The sequence below is a fragment of the Panicum virgatum genome, chromosome 7N, assembly GCF_016808335.1.
Source record: "Panicum virgatum strain AP13 chromosome 7N, P.virgatum_v5, whole genome shotgun sequence".
NCBI lineage: Eukaryota > Viridiplantae > Streptophyta > Magnoliopsida > Poales > Poaceae > Panicum > Panicum virgatum.
This window is the reverse complement of record NC_053151.1, coordinates 43,629,524-43,653,194: the sequence shown is the minus strand read 5'-3', so window position 1 is coordinate 43,653,194 and position 23,671 is coordinate 43,629,524. Positions and strand designations below refer to the sequence as shown.

The 23,671-nt window shown below is 48.8% G+C and overlaps 4 protein-coding genes and 1 pseudogene across 4 annotated transcripts; 4 read left to right on the top strand and 1 right to left on the bottom strand.

Moving 5' to 3' along the window:
* The first annotated feature begins 5,580 nt into the window (after window positions 1-5,580).
* On the top strand, window positions 5,581-7,241 carry LOC120684034 (myb-related protein Zm1-like). Its single transcript, XM_039966123.1, has 3 exons — window positions 5,581-5,908; window positions 6,019-6,148; window positions 6,251-7,241. Exons 1-3 carry the CDS (start codon window positions 5,770-5,772, stop codon window positions 7,071-7,073), a joined length of 1,092 nt encoding a protein of 363 aa, XP_039822057.1. The 5' UTR covers window positions 5,581-5,769; the 3' UTR covers window positions 7,074-7,241.
* Window positions 7,242-8,261: 1,020 nt separating this feature from the next.
* Window positions 8,262-11,731, top strand: LOC120680795 (annotated as a pseudogene).
* Window positions 11,732-15,497: 3,766 nt separating this feature from the next.
* Window positions 15,498-18,216, top strand: LOC120683404 (E3 ubiquitin-protein ligase RNF14-like). The gene is made up of 4 exons (XM_039965483.1): window positions 15,498-16,414; window positions 16,502-17,045; window positions 17,200-17,585; window positions 17,685-18,216. The coding sequence occupies exons 1-4, from the start codon at window positions 16,202-16,204 to the stop codon at window positions 17,772-17,774; spliced, it is 1,233 nt and encodes a 410-aa protein (XP_039821417.1). The 5' UTR covers window positions 15,498-16,201; the 3' UTR covers window positions 17,775-18,216.
* Window positions 18,217-18,446: 230 nt separating this feature from the next.
* LOC120681305 lies at window positions 18,447-19,307 on the top strand. The gene is made up of 3 exons (XM_039962814.1): window positions 18,447-18,760; window positions 19,056-19,145; window positions 19,234-19,307. Exons 1-3 carry the CDS (start codon window positions 18,559-18,561, stop codon window positions 19,305-19,307), a joined length of 366 nt encoding a protein of 121 aa, XP_039818748.1. The 5' UTR covers window positions 18,447-18,558.
* On the bottom strand, window positions 19,160-22,967 carry LOC120683844 (E3 ubiquitin-protein ligase RNF14-like). The gene is made up of 7 exons (XM_039965945.1): window positions 22,665-22,967; window positions 21,965-22,039; window positions 21,356-21,866; window positions 20,637-21,022; window positions 20,061-20,284; window positions 19,842-19,974; window positions 19,160-19,675 (listed from the first exon to the last, which is right to left on the bottom strand). The coding sequence occupies exons 1-7, from the start codon at window positions 22,830-22,832 to the stop codon at window positions 19,472-19,474; spliced, it is 1,701 nt and encodes a 566-aa protein (XP_039821879.1). The 5' UTR covers window positions 22,833-22,967; the 3' UTR covers window positions 19,160-19,471.
* Between the last annotated feature and the right edge of the window lie 704 nt (window positions 22,968-23,671).

Here is a 23,671-nt window from a genome sequence, read left to right as displayed (position 1 = left end):
AGTTATTTAGATCTAAATTTTTTTAGAAAAAACATACTTTATGTCCTAGTCTAAAAAAAATTCGGCGAAATTTTGCGAATTTCGGCAATTTCGGTGGTGGCCGAAATTTTTGCAAAAATGAAATCGAGAACCCTGGTTTTCATTATCCATTTTGTACATTAGCTGATGTCGACACATTCAGCAGCAGAGGTGAATGGAGAAGAAGGAAGAGAGAGGAGCTGGAAGAGGAGGACTTCAGCCTCTTAGGCCATTCTCGATGCATAGTTTTATAGAACAACTACCCAGATTGAAAATTAGATAGCTGTGCTGGCTGAGTTTCATATGAAACTCCTCCATTATCATATAAAACTCTCTCCTTCACTCTTCTCGCTATGTTTGCAAAATTGATGATGTGATATAGAATTTAATAGTATGGAACTCTCTATAAATTTCCATTGCTATTGATCTTATGGCTACAAGGTAGATCTGCCCCTGCATACATTGCCACACATCTGCCCCTAAGATGTGCTAACAATTTGTTCGTCGTGCCTTAGGTAAGGTCTTCTTAAATATATTTGCCTGTATGGTATGCTAGATATGTAGCTAAAAATTATGACAAGCCACAATTATTGCATCAGAAAACCGAATACCTGCTTAGAAAATTACGGCTTGTCTAACCTTTTAGTGTAGCTATGTAGACACCATCCAAAAGTCCAAACATGCACGAAACGATCCCCCCCCATCCCCCACTAGCTTTTTACTGTTGGGTCTGACGTTGCTATACACCCCCACCACTATCAGTTCTCCCTCGATCGCTTGGTCATCATGCTGCCCGGCCGTCTAACCACATGTACAGCCCCGTTGTGATCGGGACGCCACAGTTAATGTCATCATCCCTATTACTATTTTTAAAAGAGAAATTTTACAATATTTGGGGAGGCGTTGGGAGGCATTTCATGTCTTCTATGACTTGTGGGTCCAATTGAGAGTAGACATTGGGAGGCGTCAACGAGGAGGCGTTGGGAGGCGTTAGCTGTGTGTATGGACGGTGGGCCCGTGTGTGCTGAAACGCCTCCCAACGCCTCGAAAATTAAGAGGATTAGAAATTGTTAAAAATTCATGGCAATTCCTTTTCAGCAGTTATGTTTTCTAATCAAGGGTAAAAGGGTAACAAATCATTCCTTTTCCTCCCCACAGCCGCGTCGTGCTCAGCCGGGTTCCGGCGAGCGATGTGCCCCTAGACCAGGACTTTGCCTCCGCACTCGCCGTTTGGAAACCCCACCACCAGCGAGCTGCATTAGCATCGCCTCCTGCTGTGCTGCGGCGCCGGCGGGCCGCAGGCTAGGTGCTTAACTCTGGAACAATAGAGACGGTCAATGTTCAATGCATCACCCTGCTGCACCTGTTCCTGAACATCATGCAGACACTGATAGGCCGGGCAGTCAGATTGCAGAGATCTGGAAGCAGGCCGTGGACTGAAGTCAGATATGCAAGGTCGCTGGTGACTAAACTAACGGTTGCATTGATCATCTACTCGGGCGAGATCAACTAACTGAAATACTGAATGATCATTAAAAAAATTTCAGACCACGTTGTTTCCCCCTAATTTTTTATTTTAATAGAAAGTTTATGATGACGGATTGGATCAGAACGAGGCAGTCAATGTTTCCGAGACGTTTGCTGTTAAGCAGATGATCTCAGGAAGAGATCCGGCTGGTTTCTGCTCAAACCTACCTGCACAAAGAAATCATCACTTTGCCGTTGGAGATAGCAGCATAGGGGCGACGTGATCCTCCATGTGTTGTTGTGTAGAGATGCATTGCAGGTAGACAGCCGCACCCACCGTACCAGGCAAGCTCGAGCAGAGTGCGGAGCTTGGCCTTGGCGGCGTCGGACAGGGACAGGGCAGCACATATATGGTGGAGGCCGCGGAGGCACGTCATCACCGTTGGCTCGGCGAGGCCGTCGAACTGGCGGCGGTGAGCTCGGAGGAGAAAAGGATGGAGGTCCACGGCGCCGCGGCGGCGGTGGCATGTGCTTGCCACGGTACAGCACCGCGCGTGACATGGCGGGCCGGAAGGAGGCGGTCGGGGATGGTGGATTACTATTCAACCCTTTAATAGTTAAAATTAATTAAAAATAATATTATGAGTAGGTGTTGGAAGGTATTGGAAAGTGTTGGAAAGTATTTCCAAGCATTGTAAAAGGTCTCTTTTTAAAAAATGGCTTATGTACGGTAAACCTCAAAACCCGGATAAGCAAGTTCACTAATAGAGCCAAGCATTCGTTCAAAAAAAAATAATAGAGCCAAGTATTTAGCTATTAGTTAAGTTGTAAGACTCAATCTATACTCTTATTTGTCTATAAGAATTTTTTTTGTTCCATATTCCATCTTCTCTCTTTTCTTTACTTAATGTACGGCCCACCAGCTGCATACGCTTCCGTACCCATTTTGGTGCTTGCATGAGAGTGAAGACCGTTCAGGGCACGGTCAGTATTTACTTGGCTATAAACCAATTATTATACATGCTTGGCATGATGGTCAGATGGTGAGTGAGGACTGTTCGGGACACGAATCTTGACAGGATATGATCACACTACTAGAAAAGAGGCCATCGGTCCACCTCAAAAGTACCAGGATCAAGATGACCCAGTACTAATTCTAGCATTAATACTGGTTCAGCTTTGTTCCGGTACTTTTGATGTGCATGGAAATGTCTAGAAATCCTTTAGTACCGGGTGGTAACACCACCCGGTAACAAAAGCTAGACATTAGTACCGGGTGAAAACACCACCCGGTACCTATATCTAGCCTTTGGTACCGAGTGGTGTTTACCACCCGGTACTAAAAGTGCTTCACAAGTTACTTCAAAAGAAAAATATTTTTCCCTCAATCACAACTACTTCATAGATAAGATGGTAAAGGAGATACACGTGAGACAAAAGGTCACGGGTTCGAATTCTAGCGACTGCCGAGTCATTCACCCGATATTAATGTCTAGAGCCTTTGGTCCCGGGCCAAAGGCCATCCCAACCGGTGCTATAGGCACTTTTTGTAGTGTCATACAACATTCACGGGGTACTTGACGACTGACGTAGCAAAACCGTTAGCTCTGAGATCCAAGTTGGAGCTGAAGTTTGTTAAATAAATTAAAATATTTTTATATTTTATTTTAAATGTAAAATAAAAGTATAATAACTCAGCAAAAATCATTGATTTATTCACAGCTCTAGCTCCAAGTATTTCTGGAGCTACGTATGAGTCACTCGAAGAACTCCACGGAAATTTTTCTGAAGTTGGAGCCATATACAATACCAAAAAAGCCCTAAATACTCATCACACCTTGACGTGTAGCTCCAGTTCATGTAGCTAGATAGCTAGCACCTAGCACTCTATCTAGCATTAGCAGCCTCTTGCTTTCGTGCGCACCTGTGAATTGTGGCGCTGCCTGCAGGTGCTGTCCCTCTCATCTTTTCTCACGCGATCGCTGTTCGGTCTAACATGTCACCGATGAGGTTAGCTAGCATGTCATTCAAATCTAGGTAGAAGAGATCTCAGCAGAGAGCTTAGCAGCAGGTCAAGAAATGTTAATTGTTAAAGCCTTGGCTTCGACATTCTTTTCTATTATTCGCATCTACACCCGATCGACCACAGCGACACACACGATCATACATTCATACTACGAGTCCAAATGCGACAGCGTGTGCGATCTAGTAGTGGTTTCCACGGCGAGAGAAAAGCACTCGTCAAGGGTTAGGTGCAGGGATGGTAAAACGGCAATAACCTAACTGAGACTTCCCCGCCAGTGGCTGCCACACATATATATGCATGCATGCTAGAATCTGCAGCGGCGATGGAAAGGGACGACTGGTTGTTGAAGGGGGCGCCGGTTTGGTCTTCACCGAAAACATTTCTAAATTTCTCTCTTGGCAATCACCGGAGATACATGCACACCATTATTCTTGGTCGATGAAGGGACTGTGTTCCTGGTTGTTGCGTGCAATTTGCAGATGGGGAAGATATGATGCGTCGATCGCAACTCGCAACTACTCTACTGTAATGTGTTTTAGAATATATGTAAGATATATATATATATAGTGGTCAATCTCAGGACTGATGAACAGCTTCAGTTCTTTGTTAATGGTTGTGTCGGTTTAGCAGTGTTGTCGGACTCGTTACAGGAATCAAAGATTCCAGCAGAAAAATGTGATCCTCGTCATCGTCTCTTATTTGCTCTTGATTTTTTTTTGGCAGAACTTTGAGGCCACATATGTGCACCATTTGCGGATACTTTTTCAAATGGACGAAGCAGCTGGCAGTTGATTTCAAATTCCAAATGTGGGGGGTTTTGTGACATGGTTGGTACACTGCTCATTTTAGAAAAAAAAACTCAACCAATCGGGTATGATGGCTCCTGCCGTTTTTCATTAAGAGGAAGCGACTTCGATTTTTTGGCCGAGAAAACCCCCGAAATCTAGCTTTTCTGATTAGCGAGGGAGAATTTTTTTTAACCTTAGCCTGAAATTTGCTCGCACCGGAAGTCGAACTTAGGACCTAAGGAGTGCCACCGGATTGGAGCCATCTAACCAAGTCAGCTATAGGTCCTTTTGCGTACGCTGCTCATTTTAGATCTTTCAAAAATATATAGTACTATTTACTTGTTGACACGATGAATGAGATAAAACATCTTTGCTTTTATTTCACACCTATCCACCAAACAGTTTAAGGCGACGTGGCAACGGCGGCTGACCGGCCGTTCATCTGTGCGCAGCTACGTAGTTGGCTGGTCAAAGTGTTCTCCTGCTAAATTAGGCACGGACACGGGCAGCTCGCTCCATCCATCCAATGGATTTCATCCTAAGCAAAGTGCCCAGCTTGCTCTCCGCCCCCCCCCCCCCCCCCCCCCCTGCCATTCGTGCTGATTTCGACGGATCGGGAAAAAAAAAAGGAGTGACATTTAGCCGTCATTGTCGCGCTAATCTCATTTCTAGCTCTGCTTTTTCTTCCCCTGATCGCCCTCCGTAACCCCCAGCGTCTGATGCAACCATGCCGCCGTTGTCCAACTGACGCCGCACCAAGCAACCGCACATGTCGAGCCGCGGCGGGCGCCAGCACGACGCCCGCGCGCGGCCACCTCAGGCACCCAGCTGGGCAAGCAAGGGCCCCGCCGAGATCACACGAGGCCCCACGCGCGATCGCGCCGGCCCCCGTGCGCGCGACGTCGTCGGCAGGCCGGCCCCGCGGAAATCAACGGCCGCGCGGCCGGAATCGCCACGGCGGAGTACGGGCGGCACGTCCACCCCCCTTTTCTGCTGGGAATTCGCCCGAGGAACGCAGAGCCGCTTGCTTGCTTTCTTGGCCGCGCTCGCGCGGAGTCAGGGCAGGGCTCCCGTCGTGGCGGACTGACAAGTGACGCGGGGGGTTTGGTGAGGAGAGTCTGCGGGGTGGGGGCGAGCGCGAGCGCGACACGGCCGCGGCCCGTGTGTGTCACCCGTCGCGCGCTGTCGGCGTCGCGCACGTCAAAAAGGGAGCGACCCGCGCGCACCCGCCATCTCGCGGCCGCGGGGGGGCCGTGTATATATACGCCTGCCCCGGCCACTGTCCCCGCTGCAGCTCTGCACAGGCCCCGGACACAAGTGATCGAGGCGCCGTCGTCGCAGCATCATCCATCGAACCAGAGAGCTCGCCGTCGACGGCGTCGAGGCAGCGACCGATCGATCAGCCGGTCGCGCGGAGGAGCAGGAGCTCGAGGCTTGAGGTGGTGCGCGCAGGGGCTTCTTGGAGGAACGATGGGGAAGGGCCGGGCACCGTGCTGCGCCAAGGTGGGGCTCAACAAGGGCTCCTGGACGCCGGAGGAGGACATGCGCCTCATCGCCTACATTCAGAAGTACGGCCACGCCAACTGGCGCGCCCTGCCCAAGCAAGCAGGTACGCAGAGCGAGCCCAGCCAGACGCGAGCAGTAGTTCTGCACTTGTCCGCACTGGAAATCTATGCATATGGGAGTTCTAATTGATGGTGGTTTTTTGAATTGCAACAGGTCTGCTGCGGTGCGGGAAGAGCTGCCGGCTGCGGTGGATCAACTACCTCCGGCCGGACCTCAAGCGCGGCAACTTCACCGCCGAGGAGGAGGAGGCAATCATCAAGCTGCACGCCATGCTCGGCAACAAGTACGGCGCAGCTCGCTACTCGGAGAATTCGGTTTACCGTTCTCGAATCCATGGGTGAAGCCAGCCGGGACTGATAAGAGTTTCGCTCCGATTTGTGTCCAGGTGGTCCAAGATTGCGTCGTGCCTGCCGGGCCGGACGGACAACGAGATCAAGAACGTCTGGAACACGCACCTGAAGAAGCGGGTGTCGCCGGCCGGGGAGGAGCGCGGCGCCGGCTCCAAGAAGAAGAAGAAGAAGGCTGAGGGTGCCGGGGAGCCGGCGGCCCCGTCGCCGTCGCCGTCCTCGTCCACAACGACGGCGACGACCAACTGCTCCAGCGGCGACTCCGGCGAGCACCAGAGCGACGCGAGCAAGGTGCCCGACGAGGTGGGCCTGGAGGAGCTCGAGATGATTCCCATGCTCGACGACCCCGCCTTCGACTTCGACATGCTGGTGGACGCCGTGCCGGAGCCGTACTGCCCGGCCGTGTCCGTGCCCACGTCGCCCTGCGCCTCGTCCACGTCCCCGCCGGCGCCCGCCCGGCCCGGCGTGGACGAGCTCCTCGACCTGCCGGAGATCGACATCGACCACGAGCTGTGGAGCATCATCGACGGCGGCGGCGGCGGCGCCTGCACCGTAGCCGCCGCCGGGACGCCGCCGCCGTGCCAGAGCAATGCAACAGAGCCGAACGCCGCCAGCACGACCAGCCACGAGGCGGAGTGGTGGTTGGAGGACCTGGAGAAGGAGCTGGGCCTGTGGGGCCCCATCGAGGACTACCAGTGCCCGATGGGCCCACAGGGTCCGCTCGCCCACCCGGACCCACTCCCTGCCATGGTGGACGACCCGGTGTCGTGCTACTTCCAAGCGGGCCCCGCCCCCGCCGTGCTCCAGGACCCCGCCGCATCCTCTGCTGTTGCAACGAGTAGTAACCAGATGGGTTTCTGAGATATTCTATCTCACCGTCCGTTTCTGATTCTTAGATAGATAGAAAATCCTCAGCCTGATCATACGGCTGCGATTGGTACAAGCATAATAATATGCTGTATAATTGTACAAGTGCATCGCTCAAGACGAGCACAGCAAACTCAACACGAATACGTCGATGGACTCATCGCCGTCGTATATTGTAAAAAGGAGATCAGTTAGGCTAGTATGCACATACAAAAGAGAGCCCAAAAGGAGGGTGCTATTTTGGGGCTGGCAGGCAGGCAGTGTTGGGCAGTGCAGTCAGAGATTCAGAAAGGGAGTCAAGATTGCTGGTACTCACTGAGTTAACCTGAAATGTAACTTACCTGTAATTGCCAGTTGGTATATAAAACATTGACTCTGAAGTACTTACTGATGATGAGTAGTGAATGTTATCTAGTGCTCTAGTCTTGCTACAAACACTGAAATTGTGTGCATGGCGTCAGCGTGATGCAAGTGATGTTATCACCCATCAAGTTCCTGCTACCGTTTTATAACCCATCCGGTCGTGCCGGTCCAACCAAGCGCGCGCTGCGCCTTTGGGCTTCAGACTATGCGCACGCAAATGGAGCTCGAGTTGCGCCCGTGTCGTGCCTTTTTGACATTGTGATGCGGCCCTCCTGCGTATTTCGTCGCCGCCTTTTCTCATTCGCTGCTAGCTTAGCTGCTCGTGTGTTTTCTACTCGATGTGCCCTGGGTCCTGTTCAGTGTTCACACTACTCCAGGCCATGCCTATGCCTTTGGCCGAGCAAGTTGCATTGCATCATTGAGGTCATCATCAAATAAACACATGATAAGGAAGTTGGTTACCTAACAAACAAAGCCAAGAGGAGGTATGCGTAGAGTTTTCAAGCACGCGGGAGAAGGACAAAGATAATAAATAGAAAAGGCCTATTACTGGAGACTTCGATTTGGACAGAGTACGTAAACATCGCCACGAACCGACGACTCAACGCACACGTGGCCTGGGCCGCCCGATCAAGATCACACGGTCCTGACGGTTAGCCAGTGATAAAGTATTGGTGCAACCGGAGAGGACAAAACCATAAGCAAACAAGTTCCTTCGAAGATGAGATACACAAGACAAACAAAGTAGTCGTGATAGGCCAGGATGGGCCTTAAGCGACCCTGGAAACCAAAAAGGCCTATATGAGATTCGTGAAGCATCCGGCTGGGGACGGTTCGAGCAATCGAGCTCTCGCAGACTCGCACCATGGACATGGAGGCAGCAGCATCGGCGCGGGTACCGGCGCCCCACCGCATGCGCAACCCCACCGTGGAATCCTCGTCCGACGCTTCCTCTTCCTCTTCCCCTTCCCCGTCCACGTCGCGCGTTGCTGATTTGAGGGCAGGCGCGTGCGAGGCGGGCGGCGAGGGGGGCATCCTCGACCTGGACTCCCCATGGGCGGCGCCAGCCGAGGCGGAACGGATACTAGGGGAGGCGGCGGCGGCACTTCAAATCAGCGGTGAAAAGGAGCACAAGGATGAAGATGAGATACGAGACAACCAGCAACGGCAGGAGGACGAGGTACTATTACCCTAAACGTTTACTGACTAAACGGTCACCGACCGTTTACCTATTTATTCGGACTGAACGGATATTTAAACGGACTAAACGATTATTAAACGGGATAGATGGCTGATTAAACGGACATGACAAGCTCCTGTGTAGCATGCCATGTACGCGAACAAGCAGTGCGAGGTAGTACACTCGTCTGCTGATTTAACTGCAAAAGTTGCAGGATGTGATCTTTCATGATGAGTTTGTGCTGTCAGGATTTGCAGGGTTTTAGGGGAAAACTTGCAAAGTTGGCCTCAGCCTGATTATATAGAGGGAACTGCTCTGGGGAAATTTATGATTTAATTCAGGTTTGGACTAAATCCTAGGGATTTGGGTCAAAACCCCCTTTGTGAGTTTTTTTTAATAAAGAGAAACCATATCCGTACATAATCATTACTACTGGTTTTCTGGGTAGGCTGTATCAAGAGAGCTAACTATAAGGTTGCGGACTGATGAGTTATTTATTGTTTATTTGGTTACTATAATTGCTAGAAAAAAATGTTCTAACTGTACCATGAGATTTGTAACTTAGGAACTGTTTTGCTTCTAAGTTCTGTTTGGGGGTTGATCTAAACATTCTTAATTCAAAAAATGTGTCGCTGAACCCGAGTACTTGTTCATTATTTACTGCAGCTGATGGCATTGGAGGCAATCTATGGGCATGATCTGGCAGTGTTTGAAAACATAGGAGGCCTCCACTATTTCCAGGTTTCTTCAGCTGCCATGTTTTTTTATTTTCAATTGTTCTATTAGCTGGCATGTTGGCTTTGATGGTTTGTCATATTCCAGATTTGTATACGCTATGATGTGGCTGATGGCGTCGAAGTGCATGCAAAGCTTTCATCAGCTAATGTATGTGCCAAAGATGAAGGGTGCTCTGATGGTACAGGGCAAAGTGATGGATTAGATGTGTTCTCTTACAAGTGCAACTTCGAGTACCTACCTCCTCTTATATTGACATGCCTACTTCCGCTCTCATATCCTAGAAAAGATCCCCCGTACTTCACAATCACTGTTAAGTGGATGGATGCGCCTCAAGTTTCTCAGCTCTGTGATATGCTAGACACCATATGGGCAGAGCTGAAGGGGCAGGAGGTCGTATATCAATGGGTTGAGTGGCTACGTGATTCTTCAAGGTCACATCTCTGGTTTGATGGTAAAATAACACTAGGCACGGATATCATAATAACGCATGACAGATATAACCATGCAATCTCAAGAACAAATTCATTGGAGTCTGTTATCCCTTTGATGATGAGTTACTGTAGTAAGAAGCACTATCAAGCTTTTCTTGAGGATCTCCATATGTGCATGATATGCCTTAACCAAAGCAAAGGTATGTTCTTTTCATTTTCCTTCCATTTTTCTTTATTGAGTATAGCCTGCCACTTATTCTGTAATGTCCATGCTACTCCTTTCCCTTTTGGAACTATGCCTTAGTTGTAACCAACAAGTCTGGGTGAAATTTATTGCTTCACATAGTATCTCATGAGAGCTATTGAAAGCATCATATTGTGAATCTGACTTGCACTCACATAGTTTCATCCACTGAAGTAACTTATCTCTGAAACAATTAGGTTCAAACTTCGTAAGGCTTTCATGCCAACACTTCTTTTGCCTGAAGTGCATGGAGACCTTATGCAGAATGCATGTCAAGGAAGGTAGCGTATTTCAATTGTTATGCCTTGATACCAAGTGCAATGCTTCCATTCCACCATTTGTGTTGAAGAGGCTTCTTACCGAAGAAGAATTTGAACGTTGGGATAGGCTTGTTCTCAAGAAAGCATTGGACTCAATGTCAGGTTTTACTGTCCAAGGTGTGGGATTGGATGCTTGGAAGATGAGAGCAATGATGCAGAATGCCCAAAGTGCTCCTTTATCTTCTGATCTTTATGTAAGGAACCGTGCCATCCAGCGAAGCAGTGCATAACTCCAGAAGAAAAGATCAAACACCAGCAGGTACAAGATTTGCACTAACCTCTCTTTCATCTACTCTTTGCAATTGATTCTCTTGGTGTAGTAAGTAGTAATATGTACATTATACATCTGGAGACTCTTTTACTAGACCATTCAATGGTACAATGTGCACAGTGCACTTGATGGGTATTGTAACAAAGATCTGAGAGCCTGACAAGCTTCTGCTGCTGACTTATGTGTTGACTGTTTTGGAATACTATCATTCAACTGAACATCCCCTGCATGTTGCCCACAATTTGTTTATCTGCAGCCATCAGGCAAGATGTCCGACAAGGAGATGGCGCGGGAATTGCTCACCATCAGAAAATTGTTCAGTGATATTCAACTATGTCCAAAATGCCGAATGCCTATAGTCAAAACAGAAGGGTGCAATAAGATGTCGTGCGGCAACTGCGGTCAGTTGCTCTGCTTCCGCTGTGGCAGGGCCATCAGTGGCTATGATCATTTCTGGTAGGTCATTGTAAGGCATCCATGATACTGCACTGGCATACCTTCTACCTTGATTCGATATCACAAATCCGCCAACTGCAGGAACGAATGCGAGCTCTTTGAGTTACGTCAGTATAGCGATGTGACGCCATTCGAGAGACATCTGGAAGAAGTACAGATTGGCCGCCGGGTCAAAGTTCAACTGACCCCAATCGGTAGTACCATCAGGTGCCCCAAATGTCGTCAGAGAAATTTCAAGGTACCAACCGAGACCTATACTTCCAATCTTCAGCAATGTTACAAACACTTATTGCCAATGTGTGTATATGCATACTCTGACCCATGACCATATGCGTCCAGGACAATGAGGAATACATTTTCTGTTGGGCATGCCGGATCCACTACTGCTCATTGTGCAGGATGAGGGTCGACGACAAATACATGAAGTCGGGGCATTACCGGTCGTCGGAGTGCGTGGGGCTCGGCAACTTCTAGCACTGGGTCCTTCGCTTCAGTTCTCCATAGCATAGTGCAACAGGAGCACCGGACCTTGGGAGCTCAGCAATTTCACAGCATGCATTTCTGATTATATGTATTATTAATTGTTAACGACCGCACACTGCATTCCAGAAATCAGAATTGCTTCTGTTTAGTGTTGACACAATTGACATTATTACTGATCGAGCAGCTGCTGCGTTTAACCAGTACAGTTATTTTTACAATGTTTTTATACAATTCTATACTGGATGGCTGGTAAGTTTAGTCGTGAAAGGAGAGGCTTAGATTTACTAGATTTACACATAAGATGCTTTTCTGATTATATATATCATTAATTGTTTTACATTCAAATTCGATTTGTTTTCCCCCTTGATTTCCTTGGCTACCAACTTAATTGCTGATTCTTATATCTGAGCCCTTCATAATTCATATTTGAGTTAAATACACCAGCGGTCCTCGAACTTGTCCCGAGGTGCCACTTAGGTCCACGAACTTGCAAAATCGAAATCTGGCACCCTGATCTAGTCGCCGGCGAGGGAGGGGGAGGACCGGCCCCGGCGATGAGTGAGGGAGCGCCGGTGAGGGAGGGGGAGGAGTGCCGACGGCCGGCCCGCGTCGTGCCTCCGCGCGGAGAGGGAGCAGGGAGGGCGCCGGTCGCGAGCGCCATGGGGGCCGGCCTTCTATCCCTCAAGGATGTGAAGATAGAAGACGATAAAACTCAAGGGCCTTTTTGCATATATTCATACCCTTTGAAAGGGTATGGACCTAAGTGGCACAACTTAACAAGTTCAGGGAGCCAGATTTCGATTTTGCGAGTTCGTGGACCTAAGTGGCACCTGGGGACAAGTTCGAGGGCCGCTGGTGTATTTAACTCTTCATATTTCTCTTTGGTATCTTTTTAATATGATTGTTCCTTGTTTCCCAAACAGGCCCCATGACAAGTACAAATTGGGCCAACGTTAGCACATTATGCACTGGGCTTAGGCCCATCCCCCGTTAGAGAAACAGCATTTTCCGAGTACAATACAGTATGAGCCACAAAACTTTCCGTGCGTCGCACTCTTCTCTCGTACTCCTCTCGACTTTAGTTGCGCGTGTAAGGTTTTTAAAATAGAATTTTTTCACATTTAAAATATTAAGTATAGACTAATCATAAAATTAATTACAAAACTCGAGACGAATCTAATAAATTTAATTAATTTATTATTAGTGCAGGGTTACGGTAGCAATTACTATAGTAATTTAGTGTCTAATCATGGTCTAATTAGGTTCATTAGATTCGTCTCGTAATTTACAAGCAAACTATGCAATTAGTTTTTTATTTCATTTAGATTTAATACTCTATGCATATAAGATTCTTCTTTGATGTGATAGTTTTGGAATTTTAAAATTTGCAACTAAACAAGAAGTGGGTCTAAAATATGCCCCAAAAATAAGAAGAAAAAAAAAGCGGCGACGAAAACACGTACGGCCCGAGTCAGGGATTGCATTATCGTTCGATAATCAACGATTATCGACTCATAATCGAAGCCGATTTTAGCGATAATCGCGATTATCATGATAATCGAAGCCAATATCAACGATAATCTGTATTGATTATCGCTACCGGGCTCCACTGATAAATACCTTCCCTAAGGTATTCCCTGGGCCCGACTCCGCGCTCGCGCCATGGCGGCAGCAGCTTTCCCCGGCACCGCCTCGCTGCAGATACCGGAGCTCCACCTCGGCGGGCAAATCTCGGACGAGACCTCCTCGTCGTCCTGTTCCAGTTCCACGTCAGGCTGTGCAGAGTCCAGTGCGGTGGCGTGCAGAGGGTGGCGGCGAGGCCGAGGTAGGGGTGGTAAAGGGCCCAACATTTTGAACTAGAAAATCTAAGGATCGGATCCTAAAAGGGCCGGGCTCTAAACATATGTATTTTTGAACTAAAAATTTCAAGGGCTTTATTGGGCTGTGAAGAGACCACTAGGGCCATGGCCCATTACCACCCCTAGGCCGAGGACGAGGAGGGCTTGCTAGACCTGGTCCTGGACTCCCCCTGGGTGGCGGCGGCCGAGGCGGAATCGAGGCTGGAGGCGGCAGCGACGGCTGTGGCAGCGGGATTTGGCTACCGCGCCGAGGACGGGGACGAGGAAGTGGAAGACGAGATACGAGACAACCAGCAGCGGCAGGAGGACGAGGTCTGGCATAATGATCTCGTTATTGGATTGGAATTTTTGCTTCTGGTGGAATTAATGTCATGGGGTGTACTGCGATGGTTGTCGTAATTTGCCCGATCAGTTTGCAGGATTGTAGTGGTGAGTTGGGGGTTTGGTATTGCAGGGTTTTGAGGATCTTCTGACGAAATTTTGAAGTTGCGGTCGTTTTTATTTTCTGTTAGAGTACATTAGTTGCATCATATATATTGCTGTTTTTCCTAAAAAAAACTATTGCTGCAGATTGTAGAATATAATTTCTAAGAAACGATCCATAGAGAACTAATACAAGATAAATTGCATATAATCATGAGATGACCTTTTTAACTACAATTACTGATTTTTGCAGTTGCTCTATGGGTTTGTGAGATTGAAACTTTTGATATTGGATTGTACTTGCTTCAAAGTTCTTGTGGATTTTTTCATAATCAATATCCAAACATGGTTTGTTTGTGTTGTTGAGATTGCATATTTGTTTGCTTAGTTGTGATAAACGTACATTGCAGCTGATGGCACTGGAGGCAATATATGGGGATGATCTGTTTTTTTGAACGAACGGCACTCGACGAGTGCGTTTCTATTGATATAGCAGAAAAATACAAGGTTACGACCTTGGAATGCCATAATCAGGTAACAAAAAGAGAGAAAAAAAAATAACACCGGCGAGTTGAATTGGGACATTAACACGCCGAACTCAACACTACTCAACAAATTAGGCCGGTCGGATTTGGGCATCGACGCAGCCGCACAACTCATCTCCACAGCAACTCCACGAGACAAATTCAGAAGAAGCAGAGCTCGCGGCGCTCACCGAACCATCCACACTCATTTAGTTGCCGAGAACTCCAGACGTGACCCTGCGTCGACAAGTAACCGAAAGATGCGGACCGCACCGCACCGAGAAGACCGCCGCCATGCGGGATCCACCGCCGCCATGCCGCTGCAACACCACCGACCACCTGACGGAGTGATACCACCGAAACCGGATCTCTCGTAGGCTGCCTCGCAGTCGCCACCACGATAACACAACGCGCGAGGGTCTCGCCACTTTCGCCGTTGGACCTCACTCTCGTCGTCTCGAAGAATCACCACGCGCGGGGGCTTTGTCACGCCCGCCACAGTACTCCACGCCAAGGTTTCGTTTTCTTTATTGCCGTCGAGGTGGTGAGCAATGTTGCCCCAGCATCCACGTCCCCATCAAAGCCGAGCCACCGCCGCAGGCCGGCCTCACCTACTTGCTTCACCCGCGCACATAACCTCCACCGCCATGCCAAGAAGCCGGAGAAGTCGCTTGCGCCGTCTTCCGACGATGTACCGCACCGAAAAACCCAGTCAAGCTGAGCAGCCCGCCGCGATCCGCTGCAAGCCAAGTTGTCCCATGATACCGAAGCCGCCAACGCCGTCCTTTGACGCAGTCCCACGCCGCACTGACGGTTGCCAAGCAACGCCAGCCGCCGCAGTCCGCTACAAGCTGCCATAACCGACAACCATGCAACAACCACCGGCCGCCACCATAGCTGCGAACGTCACCCACGAGAGCTCAGCAACACCCGTTCAGCTCGCCATGCGGCAGAAAGGCCAACTCCGCCCGAAGCTGCCGATGAATCAATGGATCAGGAAAGTCTATATAGGCCTCAGAAGACGACGACTCCAGGGAGGACACGACGCTAAAGGCGTCGCCATCGCTCGTCCAGAACTGGACCGGTTTTCACCCCGAGAGCCCCGTGTAACAAAGTTGTTGCTTCAGGTTGACGCCCGAAAACGACGTCCTAGAGCGCCGCCGTCGTCTCTACCATCAAGAATGGCAGCAAGGGCTTACGCCCGGAGCTTCCAAACCCTCGCTACACGTTCATGGCTTGGCACTTCCGACCGTTGACACGGCAGCCCGTCCGGAGAGGCGCCACTGCCGCACCTCCACGTACCATGCCGCCGACCTCCCACTCCGCTGCACCCGTTGCCTGAACCTCCTCACTAGTGGCGGCCACCCTTGCACGACTGCCGCAGCCCCCAAGGGCCGCACCACGCCGCCGGTGGGGCCCAGCCCACTGCCGTCGACCCCAGGCCGGACGGGCAGCAGCTGCATCTTGCCCTCCGCCGGACCCGTCAGCTCGCCCGCCGCAGCGCTCCCGCGGCTCGCAACTCCCGCCTCAGACGGTGTTGCAGCAAGGCCGCCGTCGCGCCCTCTGCTGGACATCGCCGCTCCGCGCCGCTCGTCGCAAGGAGAGGGGCGGAGAAGCCTCGGCGCCGCTCCCCTCGCCGCAGCAGCCCACGCCCGCAGCGGCCGCCGCCGCCCCTTCGAACGCGCCCGCAGCGACCATCGCTCCCGCGCACGGCCGCCGGCCGGCGAGCACCCACTGCGGCCCTCCAGATCCAGCCAATGGGGCGACGGATCCGGCCAAGGGGCCACCGGATCCGGTCGTAGCAGCGCCGGAGCTCGAATCCCGGCCAAGATGGCCCTGCCGCCGCCTTCCTCGAGGTTGCCGGACTTCCGGCGAGCCTCTCTGGCAGCAAGCAGGGGGAGGGTTGGAGAGGGGGCCGGTCCCCGGCGGCGAGCTGGGAGGAGCCGCCCGAGCCGCCCGCGGGGAGGCGACGCGGGGGCAGAGGCTTCTGGGGATGATGATCTGGTTGTATTTGAAAACAAAGGAAGGCTCCGATATTTCCAGGTTTCTTGTGCTGGCATGAATGCAATGTTGTTCCAATTATTCTTGAATGGTGGGGATCTGATTTTAATGACCTATCTATTTATCCAGATTTACATACGCTACGATGTTGCTGATGGTGTCAAAGTGTGTGCTAAGCTTTCAGCACCCAATACTAGTACCAGAGATGTCGGATGTTTTGACGGTTCTGAACAGGACTATGGACCTGATGAGTTCTCCTACACTTGCAATTTTGAGTACCTGCCTCCTTTGATATTGACATGCCTTCTTCCAAAGTCCTATCCTAGCAAAGACCCCCCAAGTTTCGCAGTCACTGCTAAATGGATGGATGGGCCTTATGTCTCTCAACTCTGCGAGATGCTTGACACCATTTGGGCAGAGCTTTCAGGGCAGAAAGTCGTGTATCAGTGGGTTGAATGGCTACGTAATACTTCCAGGTCATATCTCTGGACCGATGGAAGCATGACACTGGGTCCAGATATTGCCACCCACAACACAGACATCCGTGCAATTCCAAGAACAAAATCACTAGAATCTGTTATCCCTTTGATGCTGAGCTACAGAAGTAAGAAGCGGTATCAAGCTTTTCTTGAGGATCTCCATATGTGCATGATATGTCTTAACCAGACCAAAGGTAAGCTCTTTCCTCCAACCTCATAGGCTGTCACTTACTTTGTAGTGTCATGTTAGGCCCTTACCTTATTGAACTGTGCCTTGGGTTTAACCAGTTACATGAATTTCTCTCACAGAGAAGTTTGTTCTCCTAAAACTAACTTTAATACAATCAGGTTCAAAATTCATCAAGCTTCCATGCGGACACTTGTTCTGCGTGAAGTGTATGGAGACCTTATGCAGAATGCATGTCAAGGAAGGTAGTGTGTTTCAGTTGGTATGCCCTGGTACCAAGTGCAAAGCTTCAATTCCACCATATGTGCTGAAGAGACTTCTTACAAAAGAACAATTTGAACGTTGGGATAGGCTTCTCCTTCAGAAAACATTGGACTCAATATCAGATATAGTTTTCTGTCCAAGGTGTGTGATCGGTTGCGTGGAAGATGAGGACAACAATGCACAATGCCCAGAGTGCTCTTTTATCTTCTGCTCGTTCTGTAAGGGACCATGGCATCCAGGGAAGCAGTGTCTAACTCCTGAACAAAAGATACAGCTCCGAAAGGTATAAACACAGGATCTTGCATTTATACTCTGCGGTTTATTTTCAGCTCCAGAGTCCAGACACATCATACTATTATTTTACTGAATATCTTGTTTGCAGGCATCAGGCAGGATGACCGAGAGGGAGGTCGCGGAGGAATTGCGGAACATCAGAGAACTATACAAGGATGTTCGGTTATGCCCAAAATGACGAATGGCCATCGCCAAAACAGCAGGGTGCAACAAGATGACATGCGGAAACTGCGGCCAGTACTTTTGCTTCGCCTGCGGCAAGGCCATCAATGGTTATGAGCACTTCAGGTAGGCCTTTCTGCTGGGCTTGCCGGGACAGCTACTGCACTCTATGCAGACGGAAGGTCAACAGCAGGAAGTCAGGGCACTACGGGTCACCGGAATGCATGGGGCTTGATAATCTCTAGCATTTGCATTCATTTGTTATCACCATGGATCTTTTCCCTTGATTTGCCGAACAATGAATGTGACGATCAGTGTATCCGGCCAGCAAGACATAGCGTAACTGTGTAGTAGAAGTAGGGCGTATGTTTGACTGTCTTACTTGCCCGGTTCATTCGCATCCGGCAGCTAATTTAGTCGTCATGCATGGTAAATGCAATCAAGTTTTTTTGCTGGCATTGTTCTGCGTGTCTCAGTTCCAAAAATCGTGCCACATCGTTATGTCGTGTTAGTGCAACAAAATGCATCAGGGGGCTGGCTTTTGACGGTATTGCCATGCTTGTTGCTCAAAGCATTTGCATCACTGCTCATAATGACATCACTTATGGGCACTAGAAACGTTGATCTTCAATTGAGCTTTATGCAACAGTTCAAACTCCCGTGTAAAGAACATGTAACTCACGGCCCTGTCACCCTATAAAAATAGCCATGGCCCCTGTTCATATCACTGCCTCAAGAGAGCGAAACAGAAAAAAAGAAAAGAAAGTCTTCCATCAGGTGCAAGCTGTGCAACTGAAAACATGAAGACGACCTGCTGCCAAATGGTGCCCCTCCTCGCCGTCCTGGCGGCGCTCGCCGTCGCTGCCAGCGCCGCGGCCGTCGACCCGCAGAAGCCGAGAGGCCAACAGGTCCACCTGTTTGAGGCCACAGTCCGCGTTCCGGGCCACGGCGGCCACGACCTCGAGGAGTACAACTACCGCCTGCTCGCCGAAGTGCTCGGCAGGTCGCCTCTTGGTTCACTGATCTCTCCAAATCACCACTCCAAAATAAACCCCGTTTTTTCTCAAACCCCTCCCCCCGTTCCCTGAATTTGCCCTCTTTTCTGTTTTTACCCGAATTTTGTACTAATCCTTGCTTGCCTTATTTTAAAGGGAAAATTCGATTCATGCCACCACAACTCCGTGAAATTGGGTGTCATGTTGAAAATCATGCCACTCAATGGCATGATTTTCAACATGAGATCCAATTTCAAGAAATTGGAGTGGCATGGATCCAACTAACCCTATTTTAAACCACGGCATCGAGGCAGCACGGAGCGCGATGTACGAGACTGAACTTGGGGAATTCAGCGCGTTTCTCACCAACAATCAGGCCCGTCGACTATCAAGTGAGTCAATTCCATGCTACTACTATACCGACTTAAAATTTTGGAACAATAAATTGATGACGTATATGTGAACATATGCAATGAGCAGAAGTCCCAGGGGTGCTCAAAGTCACAAGAATGGAGGACCCTGCACCGCTTCCGGAGACGGACGGCCATCTCTAGAATTTTTACACTGAATGGACTAGACTGATGAGATGCTATGTAACCCGGCGGGGTCGAGTCGAGAATAACTGTAACCATGCTCTCTAAAACTTCTTGATGCAGTACATGGAGTGGAACTGGCATAGCAAAATGCTCCATTTCCTGCTCTAATATAAGTGAGAACGTCAGCGTTTTGCCCGACCACCATGGAACATCTTCCGAACCAGACTCCTCATCCTTCCTTCGCTGGAGGGATCCACAGCGTCTACCGTGTGCTGCTTGCAGCCCCGGGGACCATAGTGCTCCGAGGACTTCCGAACCACCTTCCCGCACAGCGCGCAGTAATGGACTTGGCACGCCCAGCAGAAGATGTGGTTGTTGTTTCCTACCTGGTCATCACAACAGACACAAATAAAACAGCGTTTTTGTCTATCAACATCTCGGCCTGGCTACATTTTCTAAGATTATATGCCATGTCTAACTTGGTATTCAGATAACCACAAATCTATCACTCATCCAGGATGACATGTTATGCAAAAGTGGCAGCAACTTTACCTTGGGATTTTGTTGGTGGCAACTCGGGCACGGATAATTTCTAAATCGCTGCGCTGTTACTTCTTTCTGTATCTGCTTCACGACATCAGCCTGCCTCACTGATTTCTGTACCTCATCAAGCCTGCATTGGTGACTTTTAAACGAGGAGCGTTATTTCAGTGCAGTGGAACTATAAAGATATTAGATATGCCACAGTATATTCAGAAGAGTGTGCAATACATTCTGTGATAATCTAATGGCTCGCCACAGTCATAGCAGAACCCATTCCCACAGTTCCTGCAATGCATGTGGTTGCAGCCTGACACCCGTGAGATTGCGATACGGCAATGAGGACATGGAACAGCATCACGAAGTGCTTCCTTGATGCTGACAAGTTCATTGAACAAGTCAGTGCTCGTGTCAACCTTGCCACTGCTAGAAGAAGAACACACCTTTTCACGATCCTGTATAGATGAATACTGCTCTCAGCATGTGTCTTTGCATGGCAATCCAACATGAATCAATAAACAGATTGTACTATGTACAAGAGAATGCAAAGTTCCAGTTTTGTAATGACAACAGGGTAGAGAAAATGAGCTTTCATTACTGAAGTAAAATTATTTCTATATGAATTCTGAACTCCCCAGAAATTCTCTTAAATGAAACATCTAAGAGCATATCACGGCAATACTGAAGCCCTAGGATGTTGTGTTGAAATGTGGGTCTGACAGTGGGCAATCACAGCTAACAGGTACTAAAAAGCGCAGTGTTTAGCATGATTTGTACAGAGCATAGCCTGATAGATTTATTTGCTACCTGTAAGGAGAGAAGCTTTTCTTCTGGAGTCATGCATATATCTCCTATGTGACGACGTTCTCGGCAGAGGGTGCAGAAGCTGAAGAAGCACTTGGAGCACTGGGCATTATTCTCCTCATCTTCCAGGCAAACTGTTCCGCATCTTGGGCAGTAAGTCACATCAACCATTGAGTCCAGAGTCCTCTCAAGTATCAATCTTTCCCACCGTTCAAAATCAGCATCTCCTAACAACCTCTTCAATAGATTAGGAGGAATAACACCCTGGCACTTGTCACCAGGACACAACAATTCCATAACCGTTCCTTCCTTGACATGCATTCTTGAGTAAGTCTCCATGCACCTCCGGCAATAATAATGCAGGCATGGAAGTTTTATGAAGTCAAGACCTGTAGGAATCAAAATTCAAAAGAAACATATTTTCTATAATTTTCCAGACACGATAGAACTTGAAATCTCCATTATGCCATGAACACACAAATTTTCGGACAAGGACTATCTGATTGTAATGTTTTGCTTATTGTAACTTAGTAAATAATAATCTTACAATTGAATATGAATATGGAGACTAAATTACGAGATGATGGGAATAAATTTGGAAAAGGCATTATATTTAAAATACATCACATTCAGATTTGAAGTACGGGAAATCTAATGAAGAACAGTGTGCAAAAGGCAGACATCATTAAGTCCCCAAGTATTAACTGGAGCATAACTATTACCTGGGTGCTCACTGAAACAAATCATGCAATCGTGAAGGCCATTTAGAAAGGATTCATGGCATCGCTCCTCATTGTAGCTAATTAAACATTGAACAGCAGACTCTACAGACACAATCTCTCCTACAGCCCGAACATCCACAGGACCAATCATCATATCAGGCTGTCGTATGACTATTCCATCAACAAAACCAACATGTGAAAGCGCATAACTCTGCAGCCATTGCACCCACTCATAAAGAATTTCTTGTCCAGGTTGCTGTGTCCAGATTGAGTCAAGCATGTCACAGAGTGAGGAAATTTTCACACTATCCAACCATTGTACGGTGAGCGTAAAGTATGGAGGGTGAAGGCTTGGGTACGACTGAGGCATAAGACATGTTAGCGACATTGGAGGCAAGTGTTGGACACTAAATGTGTCAAGGAACCGACTTTTCAGGTCATGATCATCAACATCCTGGAACAGTTCTGCCGATACACTGAGATCATCTGGAATTTCACAATGCACATGGATCTGCAAAGAATCAACAATGGAAATCGAAATGATCATAATTTCATTGTGTTTCCCATACATATTATTTCCTGGTAGTCTGAAGCCGATAAAGAATGTACCTCAAAAGATCGCAGTCCAGTCTTTTCACAAAAAATGCCTATATTATCTCCGTAGATTGCCTCCAGCGCCATCATCTAAACAATCATTGATCACAGAAAGAAAACATATATCAGCAGAAGAACTTCGAAATTCATTATGTATCAGTTTTAGATCACAAAAAAGGAAAGGTTTTAACATGTCTTTGAAACTATTCGGCATCGTTTTTCTTCACCAATTTCATCATCACTTCACTACTATGCATTCCAAAAGAATCCCAACAGCATTGGTTGTAGCCCGCAACTCAAATGCTTCGAGATTTTTTGGATTTATGCTTCATATCCACCCACCCACTCAATAAGAACAAAAAAAAATCAACAACTGAGGACGATTTTACCCCGTATACCCATCATTCATGCCACTAGATTCCAGACAAGGGTTGTTTAGAACCACAGCACCGTGGTCAGTGTTTGGAACCGGCAAGGCTTGGTTTTGCAGATAGGGATATGAAAAAGTAGATGCGCGAGATGTAAAGATATGAGTAGCGTGAAGTTGCTGGAACGCCCAACAACTGATACGAACGCATCCCAAGCCCAACCAGACAAGCGACGCGGCGAATTCGCGGCGGCCGGTGCCTAATGGCGATCACCCCCCATCACTGAAAATGCAATACCAAGCGGCGAGGCGTAGGAAGGATCGATCTGAGAAAGCAGCCGTCAGCACCTCGTCTTGCTGGAGCTGGTCGTTGGAGCGCAGCTGCTCATCCGGCACCTGGGGGTCCTCCCCCTCCCGGCGAGCGCGGAGCATCATCTCACGCAGCACCGCCAGCTCCCTGCTCTCCGCCGCCACTGCCTCCGGCGAGGGCTCTCGCTCCGCGCGCGGACTCTCCATCCGCGGACTGTGCCCTCGGTGCCGCCGCGCCCGCGGAACCGCCTCCAAACCCCGGCGCTGAAAGGGAAGTGTGTGCCCGGTTCGACTCGATCCGCGCAGCGCTGGCACGACGACGAACCTCGTGCGGGACGGAAGTCTCGCGCGCCGTTCGACTCGTTGAAGAGCTTCAGTTGAACCCCGTTCCGTTCCACGAAGGACGGCGGGCGTATCTCGATTGGTCGCTTTTGGGCCTTTTTATGACGGGCCCGTACTTGCTAGGGGTTTAACAGGCCCAGTAGTAGTTTGGTGATGGGCTAAAGGAGCTGCCTTTGAGTATTTGCGGCCCACAAAGTATGCGCAAGCATTGTGACTTTTGAGGCCCAGAGCACGCTACTGGCGTTCCCTAAAAAAAAAAAAAACTATCACAGTCATACAGAGCCTACTGACGGCCAGTAAAACAAGCAACGCAAGTGGAAATGTAAAGTCAGATTCCACTCAATCGGAACAAAGGCTTTAGCGAGCAACAGAAGTTCAGCATCTCGAAGAAACTCCTATAATCTTCTCTTCTCAAAAAAAAAAAAGAAGAAGAAGAAGAAGAAACTCTTATAATGTACGTCTGCGCCCTAAGGAGAAAAAAAGAAGAAACTGTTAGAAATAAAACTCGCACAGATTGAATCCATCTGTGTCACTGTATGCCAACCACTGTACATATTCCAGCAGGACATTCACAAATTTTGTGATGCCTGACTATCGGGGACAAGATTAAGATTGGGAAAAAAAATATAACTTAATACTGATAACTTCCGTTGAATTGGTACAACAATAACAACAGAACAACAATATACCCTCTCAAGAATTGT